General features: G+C 34.8%; 1 protein-coding gene across 1 annotated transcript; it reads left to right on the top strand.

The window, feature by feature from the left end:
- Positions 1–226: 226 nt before the first annotated feature.
- LOC123558857 (uncharacterized protein DDB_G0271670-like) lies at positions 227–4,865 on the top strand. The gene is made up of 5 exons (XM_045350704.2): positions 227–296; positions 619–700; positions 2,219–2,352; positions 2,511–3,455; positions 4,543–4,865. The coding sequence occupies exons 1-5, from the start codon at positions 227–229 to the stop codon at positions 4,863–4,865; spliced, it is 1,554 nt and encodes a 517-aa protein (XP_045206639.2).
- The last annotated feature ends 15,405 nt before the right edge of the window (positions 4,866–20,270 follow it).

The following is a 20,270-nucleotide window of genomic DNA, read 5'->3' on the forward strand; positions in this document are numbered from 1 at the left end:
TCATTTGATAATCTGAAGTCAAAATAGTTTTATAAGAATGAAAGCAATATATTCAATATACCGCTTCATATTTTGGCATACGTGTAGTCTTGTTCTTATATTATGTTTGCGGTTTGTTCATAAAAAATTTAATTTCTACAGTTCTTACATAACGATTGACGTACCTGTATTAACACATTTAAGACATTCTATTGAATTCAGCAGAACAGTAGGGAATTCTGAGATCATGGACAGACCTAAACAGCATGCTCTGAATGCACTTCTTTTGGCTGTAATTCTCGTCAGTTTGACAGAAGGTACGCATGAAAAAAGAATAGATTAACATGGTGTGAATTTAGTCTGAAAAACATTTTAAAGAGCTAAATAGTAGTAATTAGATTAAGTTAAAATAACCAAATAGAAACAGAATAAATTCTAGTCTCTTCACAAAAACTCCTATTTGAATAATATATATACATTTCGTTACATTGCATTGCCACTATCTTAAGGTTCATATGACTTTTTACATCTTTTTGACTTCATAGCTGAGAATGAATTGCAAATTTTACATGCTATGCTTGTAATTACTTTGGTATTACGATACAAATTTTGTAATCATATGTAATTTCTTTATTTCAGGACAACATACAATAGCCAACGTCACATTGCAAGAACTATTCTTCTCTTCGCCGGGATATATTGACAGTCTCGATTATGGAGTGTATGTACTTTCATATATGTTTGATATAGATTAATAAATTAGTTTGAGGTCAATACTTGATTGCCTTGTGCAATTAGGGTATAAAAGAAGTGTATTATTCACTTTGAGGATAATTATATATAAATACTTTAATCGCGCAGGACAAACATTAATGTCTTTAGTACCTATCTAGATGTCTAACTGTATTAGCAGTCGATTTCAGCCATGGAACCGGTTTGTTAACAGATGGCGTCATATAAATTACGTCATCAGTATATAGATATGTTGTGTATATATATGAAGTAACATGCTGTTTAGTTTGGTTCAGTTTTTCATTTGTAGAAGCACTAAGCCATTATATAGACATTTTGGCAAAAAAAGGTAAAAACCATTCGTTTTAATTTCAATGGAAGATTCGAAGAGACATGATAGATGGTTGAACTTAAGGTAGAACGCTAAGTTTTTCATTTCTATGCAAATGGTTATAAGAAACACTACATACCACTATACTGATATCCCTAAAGTAGCATTAAACAGTTCGGGGTGACGTTATGACTAAATAATACCGGGTAAGAGTCGGCAAAAGTGGATAATCACTGGACGGAATGCTGACAGAACAAGACCATTCTCAATACTATGACATTGTATAAAAAAACAGATGTTAATAGGCGACTTTATCGCTTTATCATAATCAAGCCAGTTGCTACAATGTTTAGAATTATGAGTTTATAGTGTCAGAGACAATAATACTCAGTTTGTTTCGATACTGACCACAACCTGCTTGTTTCAGCATGAACTATGATTGCTCTTTATTATGTGATATGGAAAACAAAACCACAGAAGCCATCAATGATTGTGAAAAGTTTGAATAAAAACACAGGCAATCTTCGGTGTTCTAGAGATATAACCGATTTAAGAACAACATCAAACGCAAAACAATGGATTATGCTTTTATACGCAATCGTGCTTTAGGCTTTGAAATTTCGGTAGATGACCCAATGCCATATTCCATAGAGTCTGAAAGCAAAACCGTGACACAAGCGTGTGTATTACCAGAAGGTTATACATGACATGAATGTGGGTTGAGTTGTTTCAAGAATTCTTGACTTCTATAACCTCAAGCTGCCCCGGAGTAATGGTTATCATATTAATGCTTTTATTATTTTGCTCTCGATATGATATATCGAGTGGTCATACCAAAGTAAATACTGAAATTTGTATTACAATTTTTTGTATAGCATTTTATATAAATATGATGTCGGACAACTAGTTGTGTGTAATGTGTAGGTAATGTGTAGGTGGGAGGTAAATTAGGCATGCAATTTAGGTCGGACATGCACAGAGATATGTGGAGCGACAGGCTGGTCGCTTGTAATTAAACAATATGTAGAAAGGCAAGTAGTTCAGATTAAGGTAGGGAGGGAATTGATACATATTGAGAGATGCTTAGAAAAGAGATTGTCTGTGTATTAAGGTACGACGTATTCTGTTAGTCTGGGTCGAATGCGTCAACTCTTATGTATATTTGATTTATTTCAGCAACATGACAAGGGATTACCGTTTCAGTACAAACTATCCAGGCCACACTTTAGTTCTCAGAGTTGTTGAGTTTGTGCTTGAGGCAGGAGACAAAAATGGCAAATGTTTGTACGACAAAGTACTGATATATGACGGTATACTTCGTTTGTTATCTTGTTTAGATTTTGTATTGTTATATTTTCATTACAAATGTTTTACCTGGTTTCAAAACGTTTTAAATGTTTATATCTATATTTATGACAAGAAGATAAACTAGTATCATACTATATTACTGAATTACATACAATTTTAGGGTATAATCAATCAGCGCCGGTATTACAAGAGCTTTGTGGAACGATTTCTCCGGGTACTACATACACTACATCAGATGACACGGTTTATGTAGTGTTCACATCAGATCATTCAAACAATTTTAAAGGGTTTAATATTGCCATTGTGTCTGATGGTCCAATTATCACAACGACCACAGTAAAAACAACTTTAACTGAGCAGACGTCAAGTACCAGACTGACAACTCCCAACTCTGCAACTTCTCTTACAACTAGAACAACTGGTGACAGGATATCATCAACAACAGTTTCAAACTACAGTTCTACGCCAAGCCAAACATCAGTAATATCATCAGCATCTATCAGCAGGTCAACACCCACCGGTAAAACAACTCGATCAACAACAGATATATCCAGTCATAGCACTTCTAATCCCGATTCATCTGTTTCAACTATAACAACTGTAAAACATACAACAGGGACTGATTATAATCCTATTCATAGTTATTCATCAACATCATCCACTCCTGCCACTTCACAATCACGCAGCACATCGTCAACCTCATTAACAACTACAGCTCCTATGAAACTACCCTCTACCTCAAGTTTTACAACTGATAAGACATCAACATCAAAAACTAAAACATCAGCAACATCCACAGAGGTACAAACATCATCGACACCTACCAGAAACAGTACTTCAGACAGTACAGTAACAACATCACTACAAACACTGACATCAAGTGATACAACATCCGCAACAACTGACACTAAAAGCACCACGGGATCTACAGAGATCAGCAAGATGACCACAAAAACTACTTCTGGTCCGCCAACTTCCGCCGCGTCCAGATCTACATTTAGTTACTCCTCAAGTAGAGCACTCTCTTCAAGCACAACAAGTACCAAAGCTAGTACACTTTCCAGACAAGCCAGCACGACAGTTATAAGCACCACCATGAAAACCGGTAATTACAATTAGTATTTACATCAAATGACAGGAAAACTGCTAAGGTATTAAAACATCAACAAAGCCGATTATTGTCTTTGGTGTTTTAGCGTTTAATTTTTTATTAATGAAATAAATGGTATGAAACAGAATATCAAGTTCTACCTATATTTACGAAAATATATTTTCTTTGTGTCAAAACACGTGGCTTTTTTCTTGTTCTTTTCATATTTAGGAATTATAGATCTGAAACATTTTAATATTGCTTGAACTTACATACGTATGTTCTGTTACATATTAGCGAAACTGAAAGCTTGGTTGCAATAATATAATGTTGAATTCCTCTGGTGGAATTTAAGGGACACTGGTATTTGTTATCTATACCAAATTACTCAGCCAATGAAAGGAAATAGAAACAGGTTGATTTATCTAATTCAATTTTGCTATGATAAACTCCATATGCGTTTATGTGAAGTCGCGTAAACATGTGACAAATTGCCAGATCAAATAATTTGAGCATGAAAATCTAATTGTCTTACCTTGTTCATAGTAAAACTGAATTACATTTCATAGCAATTTTCATATGTTTTGCTAAGATGGCATACGTATGTCAGGTTAGCAAAATCATGAAAAATGCGCTTATGTGTCGTGAATCTAAGAAATAATCGATCTACTGGTATTGCAGTATACTATAGAGACATTGATTCCACAATAATGTAAAGGATCTTTCGTCCGCTATTCGGCCTGTGTATCTGTTTAATAGTTCTCTACCAAATCCTTGCAGAAGTATTTCACATCCGTCTTACTGTAGTTATAGACGATATTATAATAGTAGCTTGATCTAGGATGTTGTACTCGGCTCGATTGTACAAGAGAACCGAGCGGGGTTTTATTTGTGAGCTTCTTATAGAATTGTCAAGTCATGAGCATTAATTAATAAAGTTAGTATGGCAACATGCACAATACATGATTTACAGTATAATGCAGACCTGTTTTCTGCCTGTTTGTATTTAATTTCGAAATGCAAGCCGTACGTTTTCCTGAATTTATACGCTCAAATATATCAAAATCTGATGTATTAACTGAATCTTGCACTTGTTTTACAGGGGATGATTTCCCGACAAGTGACGACACCATATGGGTGATTGTAGGCTGTTGTGCTGCAGGATTTATTCTCCTCATCATTTCCAGCGTGGCTGTATATCGCTATTTGAAGCAGAAAGGACATAGAGGAAAACCAACTAGTGTGTACCCAAGTGCTCTCTCGCATGATATTGTGGGTAAAACAGTTTTTAGAAAAGCAGACACGCTTCAGCAAAATGGCACTACACAACCCATGAACATCTTTGATTTGGATCTCCCTTCACCGAAACACAAGGCAAACATATTGCCTCCAGTGAATGTAGGCTCATCCATTGAAATGGTTTGAAGACAAAAACAACATTGAAAGTTCTGTGCATACATGTATTCTAACATGTAAATTTTCAAATTCATAACAGGCCTTCAAATCAATGTTTGGTAGCCTAACTTTTCATTTTACCGTACAGTCATCAAATTTTGTCAAAATAAATGTTTAGTTTTAGCATTTGTACTTTTAAATTTGATACTTGGTAATTTACTGATGAATAAATGTGTGGCTTCTTGATGAAATATGATTTGAAGTATGTGTGTGATGCCCTTTACGTTATTTTGTCCCACTCGTTATGGTTAGGTTTCACTACCGTAGAGCTGACTGGTCGGTTTTCAGCTAAAACTGATACTAAGTACATGATACATTTTCGCTTATGTAAAATGCATTTTATACTTGTGTGTCCATAATAAAATAGCACCACTTCCAAATGAGTCTGACGTATCAAAGAGCATTAATATATGTAATAACCACCACTTCAAATGGGAGAAGAACGTGGTGTAAGCTCCTTTGCGAAAGTGAAAATGTCCAGCCCAAAAATATGTGGGCGAAGCAAATATTCCCAATTATTAATCTGATTTCTTACATGTTTTGAGTGAATTCTCGAATTATTTTACAGAAATATATCTGGTATTTTCGTAGTGAAAAATGTCAATGTTCTTTTTTTTTTCAAAATATGAAATAAAAAGAAAATTCGTTTGTTTCACATGTAAGATCATAACACCTGTCACTCATGAACACCATACTCGTTGCCATTCGTGAAAATATTGCATCTGGTGAGAAATATCTCAATCTTACACCGAAACAAACAAATAGCATCTATAAATTCTGCATTTCTTGTTTGCTTTGGTGTATATTCAATTATGAGTGAAAGATGAAATTCTAGAATGAAGAACAATAACTCATGCACAAGGTTTTCCATCTGTTTAAATGGTAACTAGTTCAAATACATGGTATATTCAATTACATGTGCTAAAATGCTTTTTAGATAGGCGCAAGAGCTTGGATAGAGATTATGTACCATATTTCTCAACTCTACAGATATGTTGTTCAATCCAAAAGCAGTAGAAAGGATACAAAAGATATCTTTTGAGCAGATGCGGTATTTTAGTTAAATGTAGTAGATCACTGGTTGTTTTAATGTTAATTTCCTTTAAGTTTTCTGAAATTGTCTAGCTAAAACCGGGATTTGCTAGACTGGACACCTTTGCACCCCCCCCCCCCCCCCCCCCCACACACACCCCTTCTTTATCCATAACAACGTCCCTATGTCAATGGTTTATATGTGTGTATGCATTTTTTAGGATAACCTTTTAAAGAGGTATATAAGTAAATTCTATTTATCACATAACTGTTGTATAAACAGGATTTATGACTTCCTTAAATGTGAAAAGGTTACATAAGTACCGTTGCCTGAATCATACATTTTAAAAATAACTGAAAAGTCAATACAATAAATTGCCAACGTACCTTTCAAGTTTGTTATACATAAAAGTAGTACTGAACAAGTTTCGGAACATTCCTCATAAAGAATTAGGTTTCATTTAACAAGACCATGAAGAAATTTATGATTCCCTAGAGCCGGCTACGTTTGTTAAATGATTTAAGCTGCTTTTAGTTTCTTTCTGTAATTGCGGAAATAATAGCAATACTTTGATCACAGATCGGAAGGACACAATACCTATTACCTACAAAACCAATTCAGTTTAAGATTTATAATCTAAACGGATAAAACATTCATGTTATAGTATTGTTATTCAGTTAATTCATACTTTTGTTGGACTGTCTTGTTAAAGTAAAGCATAATGTATATGGGTGGTGTAAGAAACGCCTATGCAGGTTGTCTTTCGGTCAGTCAGTATATACAAACATATCTCAATATACAAACAAGAGGACCATGACGGTCCTGAATCGCTCACCTGCCCCCACATGAACTGAGTTTGACGTCGTTTTTTTCTATTATTTGACATAGTGACCTAGTTTTTGAGTTCATGTGACCTTCTTCTGAACTTGACCTAGATATCATCAAGGTAAAAATTCTGACCAATTTTCATGAAGATCCATTGAAAAATATGGCCTCTAGGGAGGTCACAAGGTTTTTCTATTATTTGACATAATAACCTAGTTTTTGAAGGCATGTGATTCAGTTTTGTACTTGGCCTAGATATCATCAAGGTGAACATTCTCACCAATTTTCATGAAGATCTCTTGAAAAATATGGCCTCCACAGAGGTAACAAGGTTTTTCTATTTTTAGACGTTCTGACCTAGTTTTGACCGCATGTGACCCAGTTTCGAACTTAACCTAGATATCATAAAGATGAACATTCTTACCAATTTCCATGAAGATCCATTGAAAAATATGGCCTCTAGAGAGGTCAAAAGGTCTTTCTATGTTGAGACCTAGTGACCTAGTTTTTGACCGCAGTTGACCCGGTTTCAAACATGACCTAGATATCATCAAGATGAACATTCAGACCAACTTTCATACAGATCCCATGAAAACTATGGCCTCTAGAGTGGTCACAAGGTTTTTCTATTATTTGACCTACTGACCTAGTTTCTGACCGCATGTGACCCAGTTTCAAACGTGACCTAGATATTATTAAGATAAACATTCTGACCAATTTTCATGCAGATCCCTTGAAAAATATGGCCTCTACAGAGGTCACAAGGTTTTTCTATTATTTGACTTAGTGACCTAGTTTTTGACCGCACGTAACCCAGTTTCAAACTTGACCTACATATCATCAAGATGAACATTCTGACCAATTTTCATATAGGTCCCATGAAAAATTTGACCTCCAGAGAGGTCACAAGGTTTTTCTATTATTTGACCTAATGACCTAGTTTTTGACGGCACCTGACCCATTTCAAACTTGACTTAGATATCGTCAAGATGAACATCCTGACCAATTTTCATGAAGATCCCATGAAAAATATGACCTCTAGGGAGGTCACAAGAATTTTCTATTTTTAGACCTGCTGACCTAGTTTTGGACCGCAGTTGACCCAATTTCAAACTTGACCTAGGTATCATCAAGATAAACATTCTGACCAATATTCATGCAGATCCCATGGAAAATATGGCCTCTACAGAGGTCACAAGGTTTTTCTATCATTTGACCTACTGACCTAGTTTTGGATCGGACGTGACCCAGTTTCGAACTTACCTAAATATCATCAAGATAAACATTCTGACCAATTTTCATGCAGATCCCATGAAAAATATGACCTCCAGAGAGGTCACAAGGTTTTTCTATTATTTGACCTAATGACCTAGTTTTTGAGGCACGTGACCCAGTTTCAAACTTTATTTAGATATCATCAAGGTGAACATTCTCACCAATTTTCATGAAGATCCCATGAAAAGTATGACCTCTATGGAGGTCACAAGAATTTTCTATTTTTAGACCTACTGACCTAGTTTTGGACCGCAGTTGACCCAATTTCAAACTTGACGTAGATATCATCAAGATGAACATTCTGACTAATTTTCATGCAGATCCCATGAAAAATATGGCCTCTACAGAGGTCACAAGGTTTTTCTATCATTTGACCTACTGACCTAGTTTTGGATCGGACGTGACCCAGTTTCGAACTTATCTAAATATCATCAAGATAAACATTCTGACCAATTTTTATGCAGATCCCATGAAAAATATGACCTCCAGAGAGGTCACAAGGATTTTCTATTATTTGACCTACTGACCTAGTTTTTGACCGCAGTTGACCCAGTTTCAAACTCGACCTAGATATCATCAAGATGAACATTTTGATCAATTTTCATGCAGATCCAATGAAAAATACGGCCTCTACAGAGGTCACAAGGTTTTTCTATTATTTGACCTACTGACCTAGTTTTGGACCGGACGTATCCCAGTTTCAAATCTGACCTAGATATCATCAAGATGAACATTCTGACCAATTTTCATGCAGATCCCATAAAACATATGACCTCCAGAGCGGTCACAAGGATTTTCTATTATTTGACCTACTGACCTAGTTTTTGATGGCACGTGACCCAGTTTCAAACTTGACCTAGATATCATCAAGATAAACATTCAGACAAATTTTCATGAAGATCTTGAGAAAAATATGGCCTCTAGAGTGGTCACAAGGTTTTTCTATTTTTAGATCTACTGACCTAGTTTTTGAGGCACGTAACCCAGTTTCGACCTTGACCTAGATATCATCAAGATGAACATTCTGACCAACTTTCATAAAGATCCCATTAAAAATGTGACCTCTAGAATGGTCACAAGCAAAAGTTTACGGACGGACGCACGGAAGCACGGACGGACGGACGACGGACGCAGCGCGATCACAAAAGCTCACCTTGTCACTTTGTGACAGGTGAGCTTAAAAAACCCTCGTGTACAATCAACCCTTGTGTACACAAGTCATCAAATACAAACCCTCATGTACAAACAGTTCTCATGTTCAAACAGGTTATAAGACTTCTAAACTACTCAACGACACTAACACTTTAAATTGCCTAAGCTGGACTGTTGAAGGGATGAAAAACAAATTTTGTGATTTAGACTTAATACGATATTTCAGGAAGTTTTCAATTATGTCATTATTAGAAACATGGTTAATTGATGTTCGTTTTTACCCGAATATGATGTTTATTTTTTGTTTCAGCAGTAACAAATGTTGTAGCCGCCAGAGGAATGATGCCAGAGGAATGGCTGGCGTAGTTGTTGTTGTAAAGCGTAACATTAGTAATTTTACTTCACGCGTGTTACAAGAATATGTTTTTAAATGTAGACAACTTTTTTTATTTATTTATTTTTTTTTTTGAAAACTTGTAAAGATTTTTTTGTGGATCTGTTTATTTACCACCCTGTTCTTCACCTTTCTATGATACTAAATATCTAAATGATGTAAAAATGTTAGAAGAGTCATTCATAAATTTAAATATAAGCAATCAAGCTGATTGAATTATTACTGGTGAACTGCTGAAAGAGCGACTGTATTTTAATGAACCACGTTTCGAATGAACTTGAAGTTTTCGATGATGATTTAATACACCAAAAGAAACGTGCGATAAAAAAGTAAATAGTTTTGGTAATGATTTATTAGAATTTTGTAAGTCGTATATTATTTGGATAGCAAATGGGCGATTATTTGGTGACAACGGTAAAGGTGATTTTACATAATAATAAGTCACCTCGGCCGTGGTGTTATTGATTATGTGTTATATTCTGAGAGTATAAGAGCTCTTATAAAAGATTACAATGCAGAAAGTAGAACCGAATCATCCCATTTACCGCTGAGAACTGTAAACAATGAAAATGACATGAAAATGACACAAAAACGAGCGAGCCAGTAGAGACAGATATATATTTAATGAAAATAATATTGATAAATATCGGGAAAACCTAAATATAACTTTGTTTGCATCTTTCATCAATAAAGTTACCTTCAAACTTGAATTGCTGACGTTTCTAAAAGTTTATCTGATATTGTAAATAAATCTAATGATCTTTTGTATTCAAGCAGAAAATGCTGCCTGAAAACAATGAAAAAGAAAACAGCGTCTCAACTATAATGGCAGAGAGCTTGAATATTTTAAGTATATATCTTCACATTTCAAGGCGCTCCAGAAGTGAGGAAAACCTAAATGCTTATATATCGGCCAGAAACGAGTTTAGAAAATAGTGTGATTCAAAACTTACAGACTATTTTAACAAGCAATTAAATGAGCTAATTGACAATGCTAGATGTCCTAAATCGTTCTGGAGGAAACTCAAATACATCTGTTCGAAAACAATGCCGAACTTGAATTCTATATCTCCGGATGAATGCAAGATATACTTTGAAAATCTTTTTGACCTGAACGCTGAAGACGATTTAAATGACCCACTTATACATGCAGGAAATTCGAAAAGTGAAATTGAAGAATATATCTTTAATTCTGAAATTACAGACGACGAAAAACTTATGGCAGTTAAAAATCTTAAAACTGGTACTAGCAGCGGAGAAGATAACATTATTCCAGATTTTTTTATAATGAAATGGAATCGATATTTTAATGTCTATAATTGATAAACTATCTAATAGACTGCATGATACTGGGACTTTCCCAGAAGAGTGGAGCAAAGCGATTATAGTAACCCTGTTCAAAAACATGGTGATATAAATATACCTGAAAATTATAGATGGTATATCACTTAAGTAAAAGTAAAGTTTCTTGTTTAACATGGGTAGTCGGCTAAAGTCCCACCGGGAATGGATGGAACAACTTATTTCCAGCCAAGCCCACAGCAGGCGTCATATTTACCTCCCCAGCATCCAGTCTAAGCTGATACTGCTGGAAACAGTACCAATTTAAGTAAATGAACCCGGCACTGACTACTACTCGGGATATCAGCCGGGAATCGAACCCGGACCGCTGGCGCTGTAATCAAACCTGCTAACCACTGCGCCACTGATTCCTTTCACTTCTAGACATTTTTGATAAAATATAGTCTAAATATAGTCTAGTATATTAACAAGGAGGCTGACATTCTTTGTTAAGCGGGATTATTTTGTACTTTACTAAGAGCCCTGGAGAATAAATAATATTAATTACTACGGGAAATAATGCTCTTTAGTTATATAACGAGAAAAATACAAGACTCATCTACATGCATTTAGGTATGAGAGATTATACCTCCTGGCTTACTGCTAACCATGCATTGTATTATGTACAGTTTTACTGTATATCCCAAGTTAATCAGTACAAAAGCAAAAATCAATTACACTTGTATTACCGGTAATTATAATGCTGTATTTGCATTTTGAAAGTCAATAATCTGCATCAAAGTGGCAACGGTTAATTGTATAACTGATTTTGTTATCGCTTAATTATGTATTATTCTGCATGACGGAGACGTGCATTATACTCGCACGCACATTGAGTGGGGTGATCATTGATTTTTCAAGAAACTTGTATTCATAACATTACAACTTTTCAAGTTACACAGTATGACGTTAATTTGCACAATAAGTTAACGAAACTCAAGTGACCCGAATTGTATTAATAGTGTTCTGAAAACTGTACAGCAACGCATCCTAACATGACATGAAAGTGACAGAAGTATGAGTTTCTATTCCTTATAATGTACAGCTTATTTAAAATCTGTTATTTTTAATGGGACACATATATTGTCATTGCACAGCACATAAAATTTGATGTAAAGGGTCAAATGTCTTCAAGGGGGACGGTGGTCCGGTGGATAAGGCGTCGGCCGCTCAATCTAAGGGTCGTGGATTCGAGCCCCACTTGGATCACGACCATCGCTTCTAATGTGACACCAGTACTGGTCTTTTTCAGGAAGCGGACTCGATTCGCAACCGAGCTAAAACAAATAAGTATAAACTTAATGTCTATTAGATGCATACGTGAAAGGTCCTTGTATGTCCTTTCTATCGTGACCTTTTACGTGGTCATGCAGACTAGCTTTATATTTCAGTCTGCACTATGCTTTTCCGAATTTAACTTTTATTTGCCAGTCTCGAAATTATTAATATCAATATTACATTTTTCATTAATAACTTAAAGTTCGATTGTTGTTTCTTAAATAATCAAGGCCTTCGAGTGGTTTATCGTCTGATTTACCACTGGTCAGAATTCAGATGCGTAGGAACTGAACCACGAGGGCGTTAGCCCGAGTGGTTAAATACTGAAGCATCTGAACAATGAACCGTAGTAAATTAGACGATAAATCAGAAGAAGGCATTGATTGTTTTCATTCTGACATGTTCATTGATATATTTTAATAAATATTATGTTGGACTTCATTTACCCGAGGAGTAATGTATCGGACGTCATGCGGCAATTCGACGTCATGATGCTCTCTTACCGGTCCGCGCGTCAACCGTTGTTCATCATAGAATATACAGAGCTTGATTTCCTCCTTTGCTTCAATGGAAATCAAATCGGGTCATGTTAGAATGATATATTTTCTAGTCCTTTTGGATCATTGAATACATTCATTTTTCCTGATGTAGAAGTCCGTTTAATCTGTAATATTTTGCTTGGTTGCCTTCTGTACTTCCAAAGAATCTTTTTATAGATTTTATTATTTTTACCTATTTGCCCATTGAACGTGTGTTGAATACAGATAAACAATGAACCGGATATCTATATAATAATGATAATTGTAGTCAGCAGTCTGAACGGCCCTCGTACACACACTGAAGAAATTATTCTTTAAATGATTGAGTATTTACTTAATGGGAAGATTTAAAAGACTTCTTACCGGATTCAATGAAGTTCTAAATCGGAACTTTTAAGGTTTTTAGGATTACTTGAATGTAAGTTCAAATTAATTGTGTCCGCATCTTTTTTTTAAAAATAACTATATCATTGTCTTTTATTTTGACTTATACTTAAAAACGTAGCGATTACCAGAAAACTGATCAAACAGTTATTGACTAGACAATAAATATGTATATAAAGGGAGATAATATGCCAATTTTCAAATATATAAAAAGGTAGAATTAAGCATACAAAAAAGATTGCAAGATACAATTTTGTTTCTTCTGTCATTGCCATTTATCATAAAACTGTTGGAAGATCAGTTTGAAGCATAGAACGCAGCCCATGAAACAATAGTACAATGTATACTCGATTTTGTTGGGGGTAATGAAATGTGCAACACTTTTCAAGCCAACTATCATCGCTTTAAGTGGAACCCTACTACATTGTGCAATAAAATTGAATGCGGGATCCCAAAGGACTAGAAAATATAACAGTTTTTAAACACAGTACGGGAAGATTTTACAGTCGTTACACGACACTTAAAGACTAAAACTACAAACTGCACGTAAGCACATTACAAGTTAGATAGAAGTACAGTTAACTGCAAGAACATTCAAAATATGGAAATGAAATGAAAGACATATTTTCTAAAGAAAGGTTACTTGAGCTGGATAAAATATTTGGGCTAAAACTTAATTGCAGGCTTAGGTACTTCTCTTCTCATTCAAACAGTGCAGTTTTTACCTATTGGAATGGAAAATGCATGCATAATTACTGTATATTAATTTGTGTACACTTTAATTAACAAGTGATGTGATTTAAAAAAGAAAAACATGTAATTTAAAAGATCAATCCATGAAATGCCCTGAGGAAGTTATCTTATTTCCTCAACAAACAGACGAGTTTTGAAACGTTAAAACACTAAGAATTTCACACGGTGGTATAATATTCATAAAGCTACTGATGGGATGCTACCTATATTATATTATGCATCGAGACAAATTCTAGAAATATGAGAAACTCAAAGAAAACAATTGGAGGACTTTTAGGTGCGAGACTGCGTTGTCCTGTTCCTGTCATTAAAATACCTCGCACCGGATTAAAGTTGGCAAACGCTGTTCACTAATTAAGTTACTCTCTATAAACATGTTATTTGTCTTGAGTAAAGAGGGCTTAGCAACTGCTTCTGTGGCAGTAAAGAAATCTTTGCAAAGATCCTTTGTTTCAAGTAAAGCTCCATTATGTTTCCTAACGCAGATGCATTTATCGTCTGTACAAAATGTGAAAATGTATGGTAAGGACCAAAACGAAAATAATTCGAAAACTATTTCAGACAGAGTTATCGTTTTTGCCCATTCACGAAATGACGTAGGGACTGCATTTCTATAGCTCTCTCCCGTTAAAGGGTGATGATAGAATGCTATTAGTTAAATGATTTCTTTTCCCCCGCATCTTGTAAGGAAATCTTAAGCATACGCAATAACTTTCTAATCTTTCTAACTAATTGAAAGCCACCACTGAAGGCCTACTTAAAGATTATATAATCCTCATTTAATACTTCCATGTAATCACTGCTGCACGCGAAAAGCAGTTCAGTTTATTCGCTCTAATAAAAACTATTTAATGTGCAGACAAAAGATTCCAGTGGATGCTTTGGCGGCAAATTAATATCTAAAACAAAACAATAATCGTTCCTGAACAGATGACATAAAACTTCCATTTATAGTTGACAACCGTTGCTAGTCTCCTCTGTCCTACAGCCAGGTTTAATACGGCTCCTTTGTTTGGCAAGAAGGATGAGATAAAATATTAAATGGGTCTTTGAAACTAATGAAAAGGTATCAAGCCATACAGACCCAGCGAAACAAATTAGTTTGACTGCAAAACTAAAGATATACCTTAGAATGATATGTTTGTCTATTAAATATTTAAATATCCTAATTGAACAAAAGGGCCTTGTAGTTAGGACTGTTTTGTTTTGTTCAAAACTTTGTTAGTAGTTCCATGAAATGTAGGAGGATTTTCTAAAGAACGCATTTAGTCGAAATGTAGTGAAAGAGGGAGTACTTTTTCGTGTTCTCTGATTAATTATAATATTATATATTAAATAGTAAATTAATCGTGCATTTTAAAGGATTTTATAGAACAGAAATTAATTAAACGTATTATCTCTCTATCCCTCACCAGGTTTGACGGACAAATGGAGTGGCCAAACTTTCTTGTCTGCAGTTCAGTCGTAGCTTGTTGTATGTTCGCCATTGTGGCAGGTAAGTGTTTTAGACTTGTCACAAGCAATTTACAAATACTTAGTCGTCACAATTGATTTGAAATAATTTTATCTTTTTTTGTGATTTTTTAATTTTATTGACTTCATTTACTTCTTTTATTTTGCTTTGTGAAAAAATAATAGCATCAAGGATACAATGTGAGTTATAAGTGTTACATAAATAGATATAATGCAATTTATCATATCTTAAACGGTCATATTATGACTATTACCCACATTATATGATTGGTGCTAGCTGTGCCTTACGGGTTAACTAGTGTTATGACTAACAAAGGAAGGGTTTTCTTGTTCGCCGAAGATATATTTTGAAAGGCATTAATATTATTATAAATTCAATGGCCAATGGATGCAAAATATCATTTAGTTGTCAGAACCTATTCCGTACTTTCGAAATGCGATCAAAATATTTTCTTTGTTGACCCGAATTACCTAAAAGTGCCCAAATCATGCTGTATACAACGGCTGTCTTTGGTATAAAACTGATTATATATATGTTTTCATAAATCGACAAGAGCACCTAAGTGTACTAACTTCTTTTCTTTAATGTTATGCTACAGACTGTTTAACCAGAAAGCTAAAATAAATTTTAGTGTGTTATTTAAGGATAATTGGCAAATACTTTATTCTGCCAAAATAGAAAGAAAACAATGCATGGGTTTATAATTTGGTTTAATGCCCCAAGTCCTTTGAGAGTTTTTTATTCATAACTTTGATATAGTTGTAACTTTATATTCAAAAATTATTTTGAAAATAATAGAAATTATTTTTCACTTTCAAAAATGATACTACTGCTACACCAAGGATAACTATAGGGATATGAAAGCCGACTGCAAGAGGGGTCACTTATAAGAAAAATGTCTAAAAACGTTACCAAAAAATAAAGTTTTGAAAAACATATATTTTTTAAATTTTATAATCTTTATAGATGTAATAACATTCAATTGAAACTGCATCTTATGCTGTAAAAGACGAAAAAGAATCAAGTGAAAATGCGACGCTCCAAGTACGGAATGTAGAATGTGGATTGTGTAAAATATTCACGTGAAGAGGGTAAATCACGTGAAAAAGTGCGAAAATTACGAAAAGTAGAAAGTAAATCAAATTTAATACTGATGCTCGAATTTCGAAAAGGAGACGTTCGAATTACAGAAAGTAGAAAGTGAATCATGCTAAGTAATGATGCTCTAATTATGGAAATAAGAAACTATTTCAAGCTTACAAGAAATGCAGTAATTACGGATGTAGAAACGGAACCACGGTTAAAATAGTGACGCTCGAATAATGGAAAGCAGAAATTGAATCACGCTAAATATTAACGGTCTAATTACAGAAAAGGAAAAGATATCAAGCGAAAAAAAATATGATTGAATGCGTCGTTTCTTGAGCTTGTTGTACACTTCTGAACGGAACTGAATCTTACATGCAACATTACAATGCTTTGTGTCAAATCCATTTATGGGTTAGATTAATCATGACATGAACTTGCTATCGAATGTAAAATTTGCGTGGAATCGAATTTGATTACTGTTGATACCTGTGCGTCTATTTCCCATGTATTGATAAGAAATCGAAGTTTAGTAATGCTTAAGAAAACCTATCAAATTAAAACGGGACAATCAAAGCTGTGCTAAAACCACCTACCCATAAAGACTACCTGGTTCGAAAAATTACTTATTTTATACTGGTTAAAACATTTGCAGTGTATTGTAACCTTCAAATAAAGACTACATTTTGGCAATACAAAGAAAACCGCCTCGATAGCCTAGTGGTAGAGCGTCCGCTTCGAGTGCGGGAGGTCGTGGGTTCGATCCCAGGCTGCGTCATACCAAAGATATGAAAAATGTACCAGTAGTTCCCTTGCGTTCCCTTGGATTCCATCAGGAATGAGGTGTCGGGACTCGAAAGTAGAACTTCCTAGAGACAGACCCTAAAATTTTTAATGATAGTAATACATTAAATAAAATCTAGAAATTGATTTCCAAGTCCTTGAAATAACCAAAAATGATTTCACAAATGTGAAGTTTATGGTAGTTTTGTTAATATCAATAACAGAAGTTATAATTTTTAATTTAAAGTTGTGATCCACAAAGAATGACAACTCTTGCCTTGGGCTAGTATTTATAAGCAGAGATATCTATTAGTTTACTTCCCTTGCAATTACACAATTGAATGGAAAATGAAAACTGTTTTAGACACAATATCATACTTTTTGCACAACAAAAACATTAAGGATTTATTCATTTGTGTTTGATTTACCCCTCAAAACATGGTTCCTACGATTCTGTCAGCTTGCACATGGTAAAAATTTAACTTTTAACAAGCCAATAATAAAATGAAGTACCAGTAAGTAAGTAATAGTGCAGATAATACAGTTTTGCTTGTATCAAAATGTCACAATATAAGCACTTTTGTAATACAGAACACCTGGTAGGATTAGTAAAGGTGCAATTATATTGATCTCTATTTCCTATGCCTAAACTTCCTTCGCAATTGAGCTAAAATAAATTATGTATAAACTAATACAAAGAATGACCTTTACTGTAAATATCATACTTTTCCATGGAATATTTCTTTGCAAGATTTTCAAAAGCTCGTTGCACATACTGTTTAAGAGCAATTTGTTGTTGTAGATCATGCGATGCAAGTAACAAAGCAAACTGTTTAAATATCATATAGCAGATGTGCATGCACACACTATATACAACCTTAACTTTCAGGCCAGAACGAGACAATCCAGGCTACTTTAACACCATACAGTTTTGTATTCGCCAGGCTACGAAAACGGTTCATATGAAGCGTAAGTAGTTTCAGTTCAAATATTTCACATGCATGCGAAATCTCATTTGATGCATTCTCTTTGACAATCTTCTTTGATTACAACAATACTTCATTCTTCCCATTAGAAGTAAAATGCAAACATTAACTTGGGAACTGCTAAAACATGCCATCATGTCAGAGCGTACAATACCTGTACCATGTCTGAGCGTACCATACCTGTATCTAGAAAATTTGTTGCTGATTCGTCTTCCTTTATGGATTTGTCAACACAATAACTGGGAAATTTGTGAGACTTTGCACAGTGACATTGGGTAGTTCAGAATGCATGATTAAGAGCTTTTTCCGAATAATTGCCTATAATTGCCCGTTCTTTTTATCAGTGTCTGTGATTTATCAGTACAGCAATATTGCAATTACTCGATAACATTTCATGACTCTTGACATTAGTGTATACTAGTAGTCACAGCTGGGATATTAGTTTTGTCCAGAAGCAGCAAAAATGCCATCATGCTTGTCAGACTTTTGATAAACCTGTTGCCTACCTCTTGTTATAAATGAGCCTATTTAATTCAATTGTGTGAAGTATGCGAGAGGTTCAACATTTGACATTGGACATTAGAATAGAGAACGACATTAGACATTCCAAGCGTGAAGTTGGTGAGAAGTTAAAAGCTCGACATTGGACATTCACATCCAGAACGACACTTGATATTCAATCTCAGAACGGTATTGGACTTTCAAACCCATAACGACATTGAACATTTGAATCCAGACCTACGTTAGAAATTCAAACCCAGAATGACATTGGACGTTTAAACCCAGAACGACATTGAACATTCGAAACAAGAACGACGTTGGGCATTCGAACCCAAAACGACCTTAGACAATCAAAACCAGAACGACATTGGACATTAGAAAAAAACGGCATTGGAAATTCGAAACTAGAACGACATTTAACATTCAAATTGAGAACGACATTGGATATTCAAACCATGAACGATAATAGACATTCGAAACAAGAACGACACTGGACATTCGAAACAAGAACGACATTAGATATTCAAACCCAGAACGACATTAGACATTAATATCCAGAACGACATTTGACATGTTTTGTGTTCTCAATGCAGGAATGTAACGTATCACTATCTTGTGTCCTCATTGCAGGAATGTAACGTATACCTATCGTGTGTCCTCACTGCAGGAATGTAACGTATCACTATCTTGTGTCCTCATTGCAGGAATGTAACGTATACCTATCGTGTGTTCTCAATGCAGGAATGTAACGTATCACTATCATTTGTCCTCATTGACAAATATGGATGTGGATGATATTGCAGGAATGTAACGTATCACTATCATTTGTCCTCATTGCAGGAATGTAACGTATACCTATCGTGTGTCCTCACTGCAGGAATGTAACGTATACCTATCGTGTGTTCTCAATGCAGGAATGTAACGTATCACTATCATTTGTCCTCACTGCAGGAATGTAACGTGTGTCTATCTTGTGTCCTCATTGCAGGAATGTAACGTATGTCTATCTTGTGGTCTCGTTGCAGGAATGTAACGTATTAATAGCTTGTGTCCTTACTGCAGTAATGTAACGTATTCATAATTCTAACATGTCCGAAACATTGTGGAATGATACCAATTGCACTTGGGTAATGATTACATTTCACTCGGACTTTATCATAGACTCATTGTGTAAAATCACAAACTTTAAACTAAAATCAAGTATTAAATCCATAAGATATTTCCACGAAACTTCGAAGTGTTGTAGCTTGTAGCATCATCTTTGGCATGTACACTCTTAAATCTAATCTGGTTTCTGAATTAGTGTGATATTTATTTCTAACGTCACTAGATCTATATGTTCATTGCAAAAACACTTTGTTTTACCCAAGTGGAAACTGGCAGGTACTTGAAAATGCAGCTCTCTGGTTATTTACTTACTTAATCCTCTTCGCTATCTTTGTCGGTCTTGTGCAGCAGCTTTAGACTCTTTCCACGACATAGAGATGGTCTTTAGCTCGCTGTCCAGGGTCCTCCTCCAATTCATGACTGGCCTTCCTCTCTTCCGTTTTCCCTGGGGGTTCCAGCCGAGA

Source organism: Mercenaria mercenaria, chromosome 5, assembly GCF_021730395.1.
Source record: "Mercenaria mercenaria strain notata chromosome 5, MADL_Memer_1, whole genome shotgun sequence".
Lineage (NCBI taxonomy): Eukaryota > Metazoa > Mollusca > Bivalvia > Venerida > Veneridae > Mercenaria > Mercenaria mercenaria.

Excerpts from the sequence above, each read along its gene's own strand:
- LOC123558857 (XM_045350704.2), top strand. The coding sequence starts at position 227 with ATGGACAGACCTAAACAGCATGCTCTGAATGCACTTCTTTTGGCTGTA. Across the intron at positions 297-618 it reads TCTCGTCAGTTTGACAGAAG|GACAACATACAATAGCCAAC; the intron begins GTACGCATGAAA and ends TCTTTATTTCAG. Across the intron at positions 2,353-2,510 it reads CAAAGTACTGATATATGACG|GGTATAATCAATCAGCGCCG; the intron begins GTATACTTCGTT and ends ATACAATTTTAG.